General features: G+C 34.5%; 2 protein-coding genes across 3 annotated transcripts in view; one reads left to right on the plus strand and one right to left on the minus strand.

The window, feature by feature from the left end:
- Positions 1 to 3,321, minus strand: part of LOC136037313 (uncharacterized) — a 67,017-nt gene extending 63,696 nt beyond the window's left edge. The window contains exon 1 of the mRNA XM_065719979.1: positions 3,125 to 3,321. Coding sequence (XP_065576051.1) covers positions 3,125 to 3,304 — 180 coding nt within the window. The 5' untranslated portion in view covers positions 3,305 to 3,321. The remainder of the gene's footprint in view (positions 1 to 3,124) is intronic.
- LOC136037314 (probable peptidyl-tRNA hydrolase 2) overlaps positions 1 to 18,645 on the plus strand; it is a 104,607-nt gene that overhangs the window by 30,813 nt on the left and 55,149 nt on the right. The window lies entirely within an intron of this gene.

Genomic DNA, 18,645 nt, shown 5'->3' on the forward strand with positions numbered 1-18,645 from the left:
GGTGGTTTTACCACCCAACAGCTAGTATATTATATATATATATATATATATATATATATATATATATATATATATATATATATATATATATATATATATATATATATATATATATATATATATATATTTCCTCACATGAAACATATTTTTTATATGTAGAACTTCAACCGCAATTGTTTAACTGATCAGATGTTTCCTTGATAAGCCAAAATGTAGGGGCCACAGGGTGGCTTTGACCACTGGAACTTCAACCGTAGAAATTATAACATTTATCGACGATTTTTTTTTTATAAACCAAACCATAAATACAACTGTATTTTTGATCACTGGAACTCCAGCTGTAAAAAATTTTAAATAGATTTATTTTTTGATTAGTAAGACTATTAGGAATGCAGCTTTTTTCATCGGAACCTCAACCGTTGAACTTGTAAAATTTGTCGATTAAACGCTTCTATGATAAACAAAACCATAGAGCCCACAGTGCTTTTATATATCAAACAGTTCGTAGTAACGAACGTAAGTAGCGACCCGGCTCAATAGTAACTGAAACTCTAAAAAATGGAAGTTTGATGCCAATAGTTGCATCAAAAGAATTGCATTTGAATGCTGATTTTAAATATATAAGTTTCATCCAGTTTCGCCTTACCCATCAAAAGTTACGAGCCTGATAAAATTTGCTTTATTTTAGAAAATACGGGGAAACATCCCCTAAAAGTCTTACAATCTCAACGAAAATCTCACCATCAGATTCAGCGTATCAGAGAACCCTATCATAGAAGTTTCAAGCTCCTATCTACAAAAATGCGGAATTTTTTATTTTTTGCCAGAAGAAAGATCACGGATGCGTGTTTGTCACTAATAAAGTTTATTGATTAGATATAATTTTGTTAACCAAAACCATAGAGGTTACTTGGTATTTATGTTTACTGGAGGCTTGACTGTAGAAATTTCTAAATTTGTCGATTAGATGCTTCTTCAATAAACAAGACCATAGGGACCACAAGCTATACGGCATCACTGAAAGTTTAATTAGAAATATTTTATCGATCGCTGACCAATGAAAAGCAAGCTCCGAGGATAGTTATGGTAACAATGTTGGGAGAGGGCTGCCAGATTTTTGGTCCATAGATGTCTTCCCTGAGCGTCAAAAAATGTATCCATCTTAGAATGTTAAAAAACTAGAGGTTGTTTCTTTACCAGTTTTGTTATTGACAAAAGACGCTTTGCAAGCATCTTTCAAAGCGGCTCATATACATCAAATATAATGAAAACGAAAAAAAGACCATAAGAACATTCATGCAAAATGACTTACTGTGAAAGCACGAAATCATATTAGCATGTAAATCCGTTTCTTCAGAAAAAATCCTTTACTTACGACGTCTCTGTCAAAACCTGGATTTTCAAAAATAAAAACGACGAAAAACACTAGTTTTGTGAAAAGTGACATTTTTTTTTTACCAGAATCTATACCCAGTAGGGAAATGTTTCGTTTTATGTCATAAATTTCTCCCTTCTTTGCCATTTTGTGTGCCAAATTTCTCATATGTGCCACCTTTTTGTCCTTTTATGTCATTGTGTCGCGGCACATTGGAATGATTGGAATGTATTCTATCGACATAATATGGGTTCAGTTGGCAACCCTGCGCTGAGAAAATTTGAAAAAGACTGTAGCAGTCTATTGCCTAAAATTGTAGCGTAATAGATTAATTTGTACCATCCGAACTGCAGGCTAAAATTGTATTATAACAATAAGAACATTTTCGATAAACTAAATTTGAATGGATATCCGAGTCAGAAAAAAGAAAGAAAAACCAAAATGAACCGGGAGATTTGTATTGTACCCAAAATTTCCAAATGCACCACGCCGTATAAGGGCCATAACTTGTACCAAAACGGTACAATTTTGCCGCGTAGGCAGTGCTGTAAGGTAATCGAAACCCCGCTCACAGTTATAATGCTTCAGTGTAAGGCGTTTTTGACCACGGAAACCTTAAAATATTTTGATTGGCTAATACCATTTTTTGGGTATTAGCAAATCTACTGGTCGGTCTACCTTAGAATCTACTGATTGGCTAATATAATTTTTTTTGGTATTATCAAATATACTGATCTACCTTAGAATCCACTGATTGATCTACCTTAGAATCTACTGATTGTGGCTAATAATGTTCATACATTTTAGTTGACCAGTTAAGAACCAGCTGCGTGATAGTTTTGGTGACCAAAAAACGCCCTCATGATTAATGGGTTTACCATATAAACTACTACTCCTACTACTAATAATAACTCACTGCAGCACTAAGCCGCCTGAGGCCAACACAGCTACGCACGCTCCTCCTCCAACCTAATCTATTTAAAGCCTCCCTCTTTACACCATCCCAGGAAGTTTCCATTTCCTTTAAATCTTTATTTATGACATTCTCCCACCCCAGATAAGTATGACCTGCTTTCTGTGTAGCCCCAGACGGTTGGCCAAAAAGGACAATCTTCGGCAATCTGTCATCCTTCATCCGCAGAACGTGGCCTAGCCATCTGAAACTTTCTTTTATTATAGCCCTAGAAAGCGGGATTGAACCACATTTTTCGTAATTGCCATATATAAAGTGGTAATTACATAAAGTGGGTTAGTCCCTCCCCGAATTTTTCTCTGGCTCATAAAAAAAGTAACACAAACGTTAAATCAAATTTTGGATCCATTATGCGAAATTTTTTGTAAAAAGAATACCCCCTATCCTTCTAAGAAAAATATTGGACTTACCCTTGAAATAGAGATCGTAAAGAAGTTTCAAGGATCAGTAAGGTCCCAGTCAATAAAAAGAAGAAGGAAAACTAATAGATGAAATAGCGGTACAGATAGACTGATATAACTAATAGAATATACTAAAAAGAATATAATATTAACTTCACACCTGGTGCAAAATGCACCAATTGCACAAAATCTGGTGCAAAATACCCTCGTGATTAATGGGTTTACCATATGAAGCTTGTTTGATAACTTGAAATTTATAGTTTGACTGCAGTATGCTCTGATAAGCTAAAATGTTTTCAGCTGAATATCAAAGATCAGGCCCTCGAGAGCCTATGAAAAATGTGTAACCGACAGAGAACAAGAAAACCGATTTACCTGTTGAACAAGGTCATTTGATGCTTCCTTTTCTTTGTCAAGTTCATTCCTCGTTGCCAGCAATGCATTTTTCAGTTCGTTTACCTCTTTTTCATCTAAATCCTTATTTTCATCAGTTTCACTTTCAAGTCTATGCTTTCTGATTAAATGAGAATTTAAAAACTTTGGGGACACAAACATCTTTCCACAGGCGTGACACTGAAAAGGCAAGATGATATATAAATGACGACGGGGACACAGGGAATGTTCGATTAGCAATCACCATCAACAAAGCTCAAGGGCAATCATTAGAATCATGAGGTATACCTAAAAAAACTAAAAAAAGGTAAAAAACTAAAAACTAAAAAAAAGACCAATTCAAAAACGAATGTATATACAGACCGGGACACCGGGACACAAATGACGACCGGGACACAAGGAATATAAATGACGACCAGGACACAAGGAATATAAATGACGACCAGGACACTCAAAGAGAAATTGAAGACTGGGACACCGGGACACAAATGACGACCGGGACACAGGGGGATATATAAATGACGATGGCGACACAGGGAATGGTCGATTAGCAATCACCATCAACAAAGCTCAAGGGAAATCATTAGAATCATGAGAGATCTGATGATAAAAAGAAAAAAAACAAGTTTTTTCAACTGAAAGTAAGGAGTGACATCAAAACTTTAAACGCACAGAAATTACTTCGTATATGAAAGAGGCTGCTTCCTCATTAACGCCCCGCTCTTTCCGCTAAAGTTTGACTCTTTCTCTCAATTCTTCTTTCTAAAACAGTAAAAAACTTTAGCGTAAAGAGCGGGGCGTTGATGAGGAAGCAGCCTCTTTCATATACGAAGTAATTTCTGTGCGTTTTAAGTTTTGATGTCACTCCTTACTTTCAGTTGAAAAAACTTGTTTTTTTTTATTTAATTTCTGAACGTTTTTGAATCAATGCATGTTTTGATTTTGGCTCTCCACAGAGGAATAATCTAAACGAAATTTGCATATTTTTATTTTTGGCTCAATGGCTTTCTCATAATTTTGATCTAATGATTTTGAGAAAAAAAGAGCGGGGGACGAAGCCTAGTTGCCCCCCGATTTTTTGGTTAATTAAAAAGGCAACTAGAACTTTTAATTTTTTACGAATCTTTTTATTGGTAAAAGATTTACGTAACTTATAAATTAGCTTACGTAAAGAACTTTTGTATTCTCATGTTTTTATTACATATATGAGGGGATTCGCCCCATCGTCAGTACCTCGCTCTTTACACTAAAGCTTAAATTTTATTTCATTAAGAATGACCCCCTGAATCACAAAAGCCGTAGAATAAGTAGTTGAAATTACCGAAAATAATTTAGCGTAAAGAGCGAGGTATTAGAAGGAGGTGAGCCCCTCATATGGGTAATAATTTCTGTTTGTTTTAAGTTTTATTGCTGTTCCTTACTTCCAGCTGAAAAAGCTTTTTCACTTTTATTTTTTAATTGTTTTTTTTTTTTAAATAATGCTAGTAAATCCTGCTCTCCCTTCATGGATATTTTCTTCTCCCATTACAAATTCTCGAAGGAAAGTTCCCCCAGCATATCCCCCTCTTCTCAACCTCTCCCCCAAACCAAAAAAATCCTCCTGAAAACGCCTGTATACTTCCCAATAACCATTACTATATGTAAGCACAGGTCAAAGTTTGTAACTTGTTGCCCCTCCCAAGGGGACTGTGGGGGAATAAGTCGTCCCCAAAGACGTAGTTATAAGGTTTTTCGACTACGCTGAATAAAATGGCTATCTCAGAATTTTGATCCGTTGACTTTGGGAAAATAATTAGCGTGGGAGGGGGCCTAGGTGCCCTCCAATTTTTTTGGTCACTTAAAAAGGGCACTAGAACTTTTCATTTCCGTTAGAATGAGCCCTCTTGCAACATTCTAGAACAACTGGGTTGATACGATCACCCTGGGAAAAAAAAAACAAAAAAAAACAAAAAAACAAATAAACACGCATCCGTGATCTGCCTTCTGGCAAAAAATGCAAAATTCCACATTTTTGTAGATAGGAGCTCGAAACTTCTACAGTAGGGTTCTCTGATACGCTGAATCTGATGGTGTGATTTTCGTTAAGATTCTATGACTTTTAGGGGGCGTTTCCCCCTATTTTCTAAAATAATGCAAATTTTATCAGGCTCGTAACTTTTGATGGGTAAGACCAAACTTGATGAAACTTATAGATTTAAAACCAGCATTAAAATGCGATTCTTTTGATGTAGCTATTGGTATCAAAATTCCATTTTTTAGAGTTTTGGTTACTATTGAGCCGGGTCGCTCCTTACTACAGTTCGTTACCACGAACTGTTTGATCATTAGATCTGAATACGGATTGTTTTCCCATGGACCATTATATGTTGCATGTTCAAGAGTCGGTAAACCTGACAATCTATTTATATGCACAGACAATGGGACAGCAAAGAATGTTGTATATTTGCAAGTTTTACGTAGCGGCTTGTGGGGGCGCGAAGCGCCTCCACCAACTAGGTGTTGGGGTGGCGCGAAGCGCCACCCCAACAGCTAGTATAATATAATAATACTATCTGATGGGTTGGCGCTTCGCGCCACCACAACACCTAGTTCGTGTTGGGGTAACTAAAAAACAAAAAAAAAGAAAAAAAAGAAAAACCTAAAAAGAAAAAAGGTAAAAAAAGAAAAAAAGCTAAAGAAAAACTAAAAAAGGTACAAAATTAAAACATAGAAAAAACTAAAGAAGAACAAAATTAAAGTATATTTGTTTTTTTGTATGTTTGAGGGTTTGCATATGATGTCTGAAAAATAAAGAAGAAAATGAAAACTAAAAAAGAAAAAGGTAAAAAAAAGCTAAAAAAAGCTAATAAAAATTAAATAAAGCTTAAAAACTAAAAAAAAAAATTAAAAAGAAAAAAAAGAAACAAGAAAAAAAGAAGAACGAAAAAAAGAGAAAAACTAAAAAAAAATAAAAAATGAAAAAAAATAAAAAAGAAAAAAACCTAAAAAGAAAAAAAAAACTAAAAGAAAGAAAAACCTGAAAAGAAAAAACTAAAAAAGAAAAGCCTAAAAAGAAAAAAAGAAAAAGGTAAAAAAATAAAAAGAAAAAAAGCCAAAAAAAAACTAAAAAAGCTAAATAACTAAAAAAAAGAAAAAACTAAAAAAGAAAAGAATTAAAGCATGTTTGTGTTTTTGTATGATTGAGGGTTTGCATATGACGTCTGAAAAATAAAGAAGAAAATGAAAACTAAAAAAGAAAAAACGGTAAAAACTAAAAAAAAACTAAAAAAGGTAAAAAAATAAAAAGAAAAAGCTACAAAACTAAAAAATAACAACTAAAGAGCTAAGAGCTCATATGGCACTTGTGACAAGGCAAGAAGAGTTAAGAGCCAAGAGCTCATATGGTGTGAGCTCGAACAAAATTCTAAGAATCAATAGATTGGTTTAAAAGGAAAATCAGAGGCTTAATGCTGGTCAGGATTTAAAATAAGAGCTCTGAGTCACGATGTCCTTCTAAATATCAAAATTCATTAAGATCCGATCACCCACTCGTAAGTTATAAATACGACCGGAACACAGGGAATATAAATGACGACCGGGACACTCAAAGAGAAATTACAGATTGGGATATCGGGACACAAATGACGACCGGACACAAGGAATATAAATGACAACCGGGACACAACTACGACGAGGACGCCGGGGGGCACAGGGGGGATATATAAATGGCGACGGGGACACATGGAATGTTCGATTAGCGATCACCATCAACAAAGCTCAAGGGCAATCAATAGAAAAATGCGGTATAGATCTGAATATGGATTGTTTTCCCATGGACAATTATATGTTGCATGTTCAAGAGTCGGTAAACCTGACAATCTATTTATATGCACAGACAATGGGACAGCGAAGAATGTTGTATATTCGCAAGTTTTACGTAGTTAAAAACATACATATATCGATCTATATTCACAGATGGTGCACAGAGACACAACTACAATGGCGCGTAACTATATGGTGCGTACCGACGTCACGACTTACGCCACCAACAGCTAGTACGTAATAAAAATACACAAAGACAAAAGTTCGTTACGTAAGTTAATTCCTAAGTTATTATATTTATTACTAATAAAGCCGTTCGTAAAAAAGATAGAACGTTCTAGTTGCATTTCTAAGTAACTAAAAATTGGAGGGCAACTAGGCATCCTCTCCCATCCCTGTTTTTTTTTTTTTATCAAAATCGTCCGACCAAAACTATGAGAAAGCCATTTAGCAAAAATAATAATATGCAGGTTTTGTTTAATTATTCATGTGTGGTAAGCCAAAATCAAAACATGCATTAATTCAAAACGTTCAGAAATTAAATAAGGAACAGGTTTTTTTAACGACAACGATTTTTTTTTTTACCAAAATTGTCCAAACAAAATATGAGAAAGCCATAAAGCCCAAACAAATTAATATGCAAATTTTGTTTTAATTATTCATGAGCAATAAGCCAAAATGAAAACATGCATTAGTTTAAAAATGTTCAGAAATTAAATAAAAAAAACAATTGTTTTAACTGTAAGTTAGGAATGACAGTAAGACTTAAAACGAACAGAAATTATTCCGTATACGAAAGGGGTCATCCCATCCTCAACACCTCGCTCTTTACGCTAAAGTTTGACTATTTGTCACGCTTCTACTTTTTAAAACAGTAAAGAACTTTTGCGTAAACAGCGAGGCGTTAAGGAGGGGATAACCCCTTTCATTTATGGAATGATTTCTATTCCTTCTAAGTTTTATGTCCTTCCTTACTTGTAGTTAAAAAAAAACTTATTTTTTATGTTTAATTTCCTAAATTTATCTTATAAAATTTGAACTCTTTTAAAACTTGACAAAATCAGTTTATGTACTTGCCTCAATATGATTTCCGTTTGATTTTCTTTTAGTCCTATTTATTTCGTACTTCATGCTTTTAATTATTCCTAACTTCGCAGTTAATTCGTTTCGCATCTGTTCTTTTTCAGCTCTTTCCTGTTTAAGTTGCGCTTCCATTACTTTTCTTTTTCCTTTAAGACATTGTTGTGAAAATAGCAGATATTCAATTATGAGCTGAGCAAGGCGGAATAACTTTGAAACATTTGGATTTAAGTCTTCTGCATCAAATTCTTTTTCAAGGCTGCAGCATACAACGTTCTTAATGTTTTCTTGGAGTAAGTCCAAATCTACTGAGTAGATTATCAAGCTGATATCCGTTTTTGCTGTAGAAGAAAAGATATGATTTAAATTGGAAAGCTATCGATGTAACCTACGGTAGTTTCTGCGATATATATTTGCATACCACGTTCTTTATGTTTTCTTAGAGCAAGTACAATAGAAAAAAAGATATGATTTAAATTGGAGACCTATCGATGTAACCTAGGGTAGTTTCTTCGGTAGATATGTGCATACCGCGTTCTTTATTTTTTCTTGGAGGAAGTCCAATAGAAAAAAAAGATAGGATTTAAATTGGAAGGCTATCGATGTAACCTAGGGTAGTTTCTACGATAAATGTTTGCATACCACGTTCTTTATGTTTTCTTAGAGCAAGTACAATAGAAAAAAAAAGATATGATTGAAATTGGAGACTTATCGATGTTGCCTAGGGTAGTTTCTTCGGTAGATATGTGCATACCGCGTTCTTCATGTTTTCTTGGAGGAAGTCCAATAGAAAAAAAAGGTATGATTTAAATTGGAAAGCTATCGATGTAACCTAGGGTAGTTTCTACGATAAATGTTTGCATACCACGTTCTTTATGTTTTCTTAGAGCAAGTACAATAGAAAAAAAAGATATGATTTAAATTGGAGACTTATCGATGTTGCCTAGGGTAGTTTCTTCGGTAGATATGTGCATACCGCGTTCTTTATGTTTTCTTGGAGGAAGTCCAATAGAAAAAAAAAGATATGATTTAAATTGGAAAGCTATCGATGTAACCTAGGGTAGTTTCTACGATAAATATTTGCATACCACGTTCTTAATGTTTTCTTAGAGCAAGTACAATAGAAAAAAAAGATATGATTTAAATTGGAGACTTATCGATGTAGCCTAGGGTAGTTTCTTCGAAAGATATGTGCATACCGCGTTCTTTATGTTTTCTTGGAGGAAGTCCAATAGAAAAAAAAATATGATTTAAATTGGAAAGCTATCGATGTAACCTAGGGTAGTTTCTTCGGCAGATATGTGCATACCGCGTTCTTTATGTTTTCTTGGAGGAAGTGCAATAGAAAAAAAAGATATGATTTACATTGGAAAGCAGTCGATGTAACCTATGGTAGTTTCTACGGTAAATATTTGCATACCACGTTCTTTATGTTGTCTTGGAGTAAATCAAAATCTACTAAGTATTATGAAGCTGATATCCGTTTTTGCAGTTGAAGAAAAGACATGATTCAAATTGGAATGCTATTGATGTAACCTTGGGTAGTTTCTACGTTAAAATGTTGAAGTGAGAAATGATAGGGAAAGAATAAAATTTTCTTTTTCAATTCTATAACAAAAGTGTCCTTCAGTGGGGACGTTTCCATGTGTAATTAAACAACTGAAATTATGTAAGCAAAATGAAGCTTTGCATAATTCTTATTTATTGCTTTGAACTCTTCCTAGCCTTGCATTTAGTTTCTTATTATTTATTTTCTAGTTTAGAGAGAATGGAAGTATATAAAACGAGTGTAAGGCAATAAATTTTTTTTCTCTATAATAAAAAAAAAAATTCACTGATAATAATGATATTTAGTAATGGAGAAAAAAACAAAGGGAAAAGAGTGAGCAAATTAACCTAGACAAAATATGAAAAAATTGAAAAAAATAACGCTATACAAAAACAAATTGAGGAAAACCATATGTTAATAACATTATCTAGGATATTGTTTTTTGTATTAATACTAATTTATTTTCACCCAGTATAAACAATAAGACAAAAGTGGAGTAATGAAATACAAGAGGAAAAGAGACCAAAGTAAAACAAAAACCTGCGCAAGTTCAAGGTAACAATTAAAATTAATAATAAATCTGACTTCAGTAATTCCAATCATTTTGATTAGGTTTTGATGATGTATCAAATCTTAATGACGTGTTAATCATGATGATATACCCCAAATATTCTCAATGTAACATTTTTGGAGGGAAAACCAATAAAAAAGTTTCCTTTGTTTATCTTGGGAAACTAAAAGAAGCAAAAAAAAAATCCGCACAAATAGTCTATCTGTCTCTAGAAAAATAAATTAAAAACTAAAGTAAAATAAGCTGGAAAACAATTAATTATATAAAAAAATATCACAGTCAATATAAAATGCTACTGCTTTCTCTAACTATTATTTGGATCTAAATTACAAATTATAAATATGAAAGATTGTATTGATCCTGATTATGGAAGGACGAGTAACTGTGTTAATTCAAATGATTCACAGGGTTTTCCTGAAGACGAATTGGAGGTATACTTTAAACATATCCAGCTGTTGTCTGATGAGTCTGATGATGGAGAAGACGAATCAGAGGAAGTTGTTGCGATAAGCCCGTCAGAGGACCAGACTGACAGCTATGAGATTTTGACGCCTGAACAAATTGTTACCTATATGACTAAAGTTATTCGAGAAACTAACAACTTCTTACAGTTGCCTGAAACAACCACTAGAACAATCCTCCACAGTTTTAAATGGAACATTGAGATTTTATTGGAGCGTTACTGTGATGGGAATAAAGACAAAATATTTCAAGAGGCTCATGTTGAATCACCCTTTAAAAAACAACCAATTCAGCCTGTTATGAATAAGCTTAGTAAAGAAGATTTGCAGTTGGAATACTGTGGTATCTGTATGAATGCGGAGCCTTCGAACAATATGGGTAATGCTGAGTGTGGCCATCGGTTTTGTCGCAACTGCTTATGTGAATATTTATCCTTAAAAATTGTAGACGAAGGAGTTAGTCAAACGGTTCAATGTCCTACATTCAAGTGTGGTATTTCCTTTGACGATACAACTGTGTTAGATTTAGTAAAAGATTCTAAAGTACTCTTGAAATACCACCAACTTATAACCAATAGCTTTGTAGAGTGTAACATGTTTCTGCGTTGGTGTCCAGGAGCTGATTGCAATTACGCAATTCGGCTTGACGAATTTAGTTCTCCAACCGTGCAATGCAATTGTGGCGAGATTTTCTGCTTCAAGTGTGGCCTGCTCGATGGTCATAGTCCAATCAGCTGCTCTATCTATAATCAGTGGATTAAAAAATCTAAAGATGAAAGTGAAACTCTTAATTGGATTGGTGCACACACAAAACAGTGTCCGAAATGTTTCGTATTTATAGAAAAAAATGGAGGTTGCAACCACATGGTGTGTAAAAGGGTTTCTTGTAGTTATGAATTTTGCTGGGTATGCCGTAAGCCTTGGAAAAATCGTGCCTCTTCAATTCACAATTGTGAAGATGATGGAAAATTAGCAATACAAGAAAAATCTGAGGTAGCAAAAAGTACTGCAGAGAAGCAATATTACGGCCTCGCAGGCTATCTGAATGTTTATGAAAAATATATGATTCAGATGCAGAGCTTAAAATTGGAGGCTAGTACCCTTAATTCAGCTATCGAAGAGAAAATGGGAATGTTGAGGAGTTTTAATATGTCGGTTGAAGCAGAAAATCTTAAAAAGGCACTGGTTGAGCTTCGGCAGTGTCGAAGAGTGCTGATGTTTGCTTATGTTTTCTGTTATTATGTGAAAGCAAACAATATGCCAGACATATTTCAGGAAAACTTAGCTGATCTAAGTAATGCGACTGAACGCATATCCGGATATTTGGAACGAGGTTTCTCTGATGAAATAAATAGAGTCCCAATATATGTCAAGGATTTAATGCAATACTGTTATTCAAGACGCAAAAAATTAGTTCAATATGTTGAAGACGGTGACAGCAATGGGAGTTGGGAGTATAGGTAAATATTAATTGATAATCTCGGAAAATATGAATAAACGCAAAGAGCAAACACAACGAATTCAGGTTGAGGCAAAAAGAAAACATAAAACTAAGGAAAAAGATCCCCCACTGTTAATTTCTGGTGGAATGTACGTCGAATCAGGTACAAAGGGTGTCGAATCAGGTGCAAAGGGTGTCGAATCAGGTGCAAAGGGTGTCGAATCAGGTGCAAAGGGTGTCGAATCAGGTGCAAAGGGTGTCGAGTCAGGTGCAAAAGATGTCAAATCGGGTGCAAAGGGCGTCATTTCCAGTGGAAAGGGCGTCAAATCGGGTGCCACGGGAGTCGTTTCCGGTGGAAATGACGCCAAATCGGGTGCAAAGGTGTTAAACCTGATTAAAACATCAGGCTGCAGAAATCCTGGATTCGAGTAACAGAATAAACAAACTAGTCCTTCGCAGGCATATTGTTTTTTTTTTTCTTGATCTTCTTAAACATTAAAGGCACCACAATAGCGCCTAAGAAAACAGCTACAAAGTGTGTTTTAAGGGTGTTCATTTTTCCTATGTAAAATATTCCATTTATCATAAACAAGTTAGTTTGAATAATTTTGTGTTAAAGAACGGGAAAAAGGGAAAGCATAAAATTTTAGGCTGACAGAAAAAAAGTAATGATATTAAACGGCTTCTACAAATAATAGTTAAAATTATAGTTCAATGCAATAAAATCAAGAAAAGTAAAAAAAAAATAGAAGCAAAGAAAATTCATAAAAAAAACTCAGACAGGTAGTCTTATAACCAAACGAAAGATATTAGTGCTTGTCCTTACAAATCTTTCGCTATTCCCTCCATGCAACAATAAAAATAACAATAAGACAAAAGTGGAGTAATGAAATACAAGAGGAAAAGAGACCAAAGTAAAAATAAAAAACATGCGTAAGTACAAGGCAACAATTAAAATTAATAATAAAGCTGAATTCAGTAATTCCAATTATTCTGATTAGGTTTCGATGACGTATCAAATCTCAATGACGTGTTAAACTTGATGAACTACCCCAATTATTCTAAATGTAAGATATTGGGAGGGAAAACTAATAAAATGTTTCCCTTGTTTATCTTGGGAAACTAAAAGATCCAAAAAATCCTCACAAATAGTTTGTCTGTCCCCAGAAAAAAAATTAAAAACTAAAGTAAAACAAGCTGGAAAACAATTAATCATATTAACTAGCAGAGTCAATATAAAATGCTATTGCCTTCTCTAACTATTATTTGCATCTAAGTTACACAATATAAATATGAAATATTAGCTGTTGGGGTGGCACTTCGCGCCACCCCCCCAAGCCCCCCCCCCCCCCGCGCGCGTAAGTCGTTACGCGCCATATGAGTTACGCGCCATTGTAGTTGTGTCCCTATGCCCCACCTGTGAATATAGATATATATATATATATATACATATATATATATATATATATATATATAATATATATATATATATATATATATATATATATATATATATATATATATATATATATATATATATATAATAAATTAAGTTTTAAAATGTATAATAAAACGGATGATTTTGATTTTGAAGTGATTAGTTTCCCATTCCCTGAAAGTAATATACACTCAAATATCACATATTCAGCGTTTTTCTCACAGTTACTTCGTTATGCAAGGATTTGTAGTAATTATATTGATTTTAAAAATAGATGTAAAATCTTAAGCCAAAAATTGATATCAAGAGGTTTTTCTGCAAATAAATTAACTTGGCAATTTAAAAAATTTAGTTTTCATTATAACGAACTTTTAAATAAATATCAAAAGAATTATCTAGAAATACTTAAAGAAATTTTTGACTAATTTCGGAGGTTCGAGAAATGTTGTCACAGCGCCATTTATTTTGAATTGTGTTTCTATTTGAGCGGAATTTTTAAAAAATTAGCCACATGGTAAAGATGAATTATATAATTGTTTAGTTCATTCAGGTTTTTTGCAATGTGTTAATATTTGTGATTTGGTAAAATTTATAATATTTAGTTTACCTATTGTTGCTAAAGGGAGGGATATATTAACAGGATAAGCTTGTTTTGGTTTTACTTGGTTGTTTTACATTTGCTGTTTTTTTTCATAGACATGTATTTTGGGGGTGATACCTGACGCGGGGATGCCATGGATATTCTGTGGTAGCCACAACACTGTGCTGGGTAGAGAATTTAGAGTGGCGAAACCCTATATAGGCCAGTGTATTCTCCTGATGAGCCCTTATGTTGGGTGTTGCCTCTGAATTATTTGTCTATATTATTTTTTCTATGGTTTGGTAAATGACGACTTATACTTATTTACGACATGACTGCCTGTCCATGGATTATTCTTTATGGTTTATTGTGTGTGGCTATGCTGTTTGACCTATGTGATTGTATGGATGAGTAGGGTTAAGGCCTCATTCAAGTGCTGGTCTATATTAATCACTAATTTAGGAAAATAGTCTTCCTTTTCTCCTTCTGTCTCCTTTTTTTTTTTTTTTTTTTTTTTTTTTTTTTTTTTTTTTTTTTTTTTTTTTTTTTTTTTTTTTTTTTGTGTTTATGCTGTAGCATTGGTGATTTCTCTTTTCATGATATATATATATATATATATATATATATGTTTATGTATATGTATATGTATATGTTTATATATATATATATATATATATATATATATGTTTTAACTACGTAAAACTTGCGAATATACAACATTCTTTGCTGTCCCATTGTCTGTGCATATAAATAGATTGTCAGGTTTACTGACTCTTGAACATGCAACATATAATGGTCCATGGTAAAACAATCCGTATTCAGATCTATACCTCATGATTCTAATGATTGCCCTTGAGCTTTGTTGATGGTGATTGCTAATCGACCATTCCCTGTGTCGCTGTCGTCATTTATATATCCCCCTGTGCCCCCCGGCGTCCCCGTTGTAGTTGTGTCCCTGTGTCCCGGTCGTCATTTATATTCCCTGTGTCCCGGTCGTCATTTGTGTCCCGGTGTCCCAGTCTGTGATTTCTCTTTGAGTGTCCCGGGCGTCATTTATATTCCTTGTGTCCCGGTGTCCCGGTCGTCATTTGTATCCTGGTGTCCCGGTTTGTATATACATTCGTTTTTGAATTGGTCTTTTTTTAGTTTTTTACCTTTTTTTTAGTTTTTTTAGTTATACCTTCATGATTCTAATGATTGCCCTTGAGCTTTGTTGATGGTGATTGCTAATCGAACATTCCCTGTGTCCCCGTCGTCATTTATATATCCCCCTGTGCCCCCTGGTGTCCCCGTTGTAGTTGTGTCCCTGTGTCCCGGTCGTCATTTATATTCCCTGTGTCCCGGTCGTCATTTGTATCCCGGTCTGTATATACATTCGTTTTTGAATTGGTATATGATGAAATAATTTTTTATATTTTTTCCCTTTTTTTCTTTTTATATTTTTATTTTTTTTAGTTTTGTTTTTCTCCTTTATTTTTCATTTTTTTCCTTTTTTTTCTTTTTAGTTTTTTAGCTTTTTTAGTTTTTTTATTAGTTTTTAGTTCTTTTTCTTTTTAGTTTTTTGTAGCTTTTACCTTTTTTTAGTTTTTTTAGTTTTTCTTACTTATGTCCTGGTCGTCATTTATACTCCCTGTGTCCCGGTCGTCATTTGTGTCCCTCTGCTTTGTTTATGGTGATTGCTAATCGAACATTCCTTGTGTCCCGGTCGCTTTCTCTTTGAGTGTCCCGGTCGTCATTTATATTCCCTATGTGCCGGTGTCCCGGTCGTCATTTGTGTCCCGATGTCCCGGTCTGTAATTTCGTCAGTCGAAAACATGACGTCAGTCAACACACAAACATGACGTCACCCGACAGACCCACACACACACAGACAACTTATTTTTATATATATAGAAGATAGATAGATAGATAGACACTAGCTGTTGGGGTGGCGCTTCGCGCCATTGTAATCATCCTGATTGTGGAAGGACGAGTAACTGTGTTAATTCAAATGAATCACAGGGTTTTGCTGAAGATAAATAGGAGGTAGACTTTATACATAACCATATGTCGTCTGATGAGTCTGATGACGGAGAGGACGAATCAGAAGAAGTTGTTGCGATAAGCCCGTCAGAGGAGCAGTCTGACAGCTATGAGGTTTTCACGCCTGAGCAAATTGTTAGCTTTATGTCTAAAGTTATTCGAGAAACTAACAGCTTCTTACATTTTCCAAAAACAACCACTAGAACAATCCTCCACGGTTTTAAATGGAACATTGAGAATCTATTGGAGCGTTACTATGATGGGAGTCAAGACAAAATATCCCAAGAGGCTCATGTTGAATCACCCTTTAAAAAACAACCAATTAAGCATGCTATGAATAAGCTTAGTAAAGAAGATTTGCAGTTGGAATACTGTGGTATCTGTATGAATGAGCAGCCTTCGAACAATATGGGTAATGCCGAGTGTGGCCATTGGTTTTGTCGCAACTGCTTGTGTGAATATTTATCCTTAAAAATTGTAGAAGAAGGAGTTAGTCAAACGGTTGAATTTCTCACATTCAAGTGTGGCGTTTTCTTTAGCGATACAACTGTGTTAGATTTAGCAAATGATTCTAAAGTACTCTTGAAATACCACCAACTTATAACCAACAGCTTTGTTGAGTGTAACATGTTTCTGCGATGGTGTCCAGGAGTTGGTTGCAATAACGGAATTCGGCTTGACAATTTCAGCTCTCTGACTGTGCAATGCAAATGTGGTGAGATTTTCTGCTTTAAGTGTGGCCTTCTCGGTGGTCATAATCCAATCAGTTGCTCTATTTATAATCAGTGGATTAAAAAATGTAATGATGAAAGTGAAACTCTTTTTTGGTTTGCGGTTCACAAAAAACTGTGTCCGAAATGTTTTGTGTTTATAGAAAAAAATGAAGGTTGCAACCATATGATTTATGAAAGGGCTTCTTGTGGATATAGATCACATTTGTGAAAATGATGGAAAATTAGCATTAGTAGAAAAATTTTAGGTAGCAAAAAGTACTGCAAAGCAGCAATCTTTCGACCGCGCACGCTATCTGATTTTTTATGAAAGCTATATAATTCAGATGCAGAGCTTAAGACTGGAGGCCAATACCCTTAATTCAGCTATCGAAGAGAGAATTGGAATAATGACGAGCCTTTATATGTTGGCTGAAGCAGAATATCTTAAAAAGGCACTGGTTGAGCTTCGGCAATGTCGAAGAGTGCTGATGTTTGCTTATGTTTTCTGTTATTATGTGAAAGCAAACAATATGCCAGACATATTTTAGGAAAACTTAGCTGATCTAAGTAACGCAACTGAACGCCTATCCGGATATTTCGAACGATGTTTATTTGATGACCTAAATAGTGTCCCAGCAAATGTCAAAGATTTAATGCAATACTGTTATTCAAGGCGCATAAAATTAGTTCAACATGTTGAAGACGGTAACAGCAATGGGAGTTGGGAGTATATTGTAAATATTAATTGATAATCTCGGAAAACATGAATAAACGCAAAGAGCAAACACAACGAATTCAGGTTAAGGCAAAAAGCAAACATAAAATTAAGGAAAGAGATCCCCCACAGTTATTTTTTTTGCAATGTGCGTCGAATCAGGTGCAAAGGGCCTCATTTCCGGTGGAAATGGCGTCAAATTGGGTGCAAAGGGTGTCGTTTCCGGTGGAGATGGTGTCAAATCGGGTGCAAAGGGCCTCATTTCCAGTGGAAAGGGCGTCAAATCGGGTGCAAAGGGCCTCATTTCTGGTGGAAAGGGTGTCAAATCGGGTGCAAAGGGCGTCGTTTCCGGTGGAAATGGTGTCAAATCGGGTGCAAAGGTGTTAAACCTGATTGAAACAGCAGGCTGCAGAATTCCTGGATTCGAGTAACAGAATAAACAAATTAGTCTTGCGCAGGAATATTGTGCTTTTCTTGATACTCTTAAACGTTAAAGGCACCACAATAGAGCCTACACCTACAAAGTGTGTTTTAAGGGCGTTCATTTTTCCTATATAAAATATTCCTTTTATCATAAACATTTTAGTTTGAATAATTTCGTTTCAAAGAAAGGGAAAAAGGGAAAGCATCAAATTTCAGGCTTACAAAAATATTAATATCATTAAATGGCTTCTACAAATAATAGTTAAAATTATAGTTCAATGCAATAAAATCAAGAAAAGTAGAAAAAAATTGAAGCAAAGAAAATTCATAAAATATCTCAGACAGGTAGTCTCATAACCAAATGAAAGACATTACTGATTGTCCTTACAATTCTTCTGCTATTTCCTCCATGCAACTTATACAGTCTTGGAATATATGTTGTATTTCTTCTTGAGCCTTTTGAAGCGTCAAAATTTTCAGTTACCCCTGGTTCCCACTGCTGCGTCGATTCCGACACGATTTTTTTTCTGACAGAACAGACTTCATGTTGCTGCGATAAACTCTAGAAGGATTCAAATCAGACTCTCAAACCGATTTTTGATTTTTTTTTTAATTTTTTAATTATTTGTTTTTTGAATCAGAACAACCCATGTAATTTGTCGTATGAATTGAAATTATTCAACGCATCCGACTTTGCAGCAAAACGGAT

Source organism: Artemia franciscana, chromosome 16 (genome assembly GCF_032884065.1).
Source record: "Artemia franciscana chromosome 16, ASM3288406v1, whole genome shotgun sequence".
Lineage (NCBI taxonomy): Eukaryota > Metazoa > Arthropoda > Branchiopoda > Anostraca > Artemiidae > Artemia > Artemia franciscana.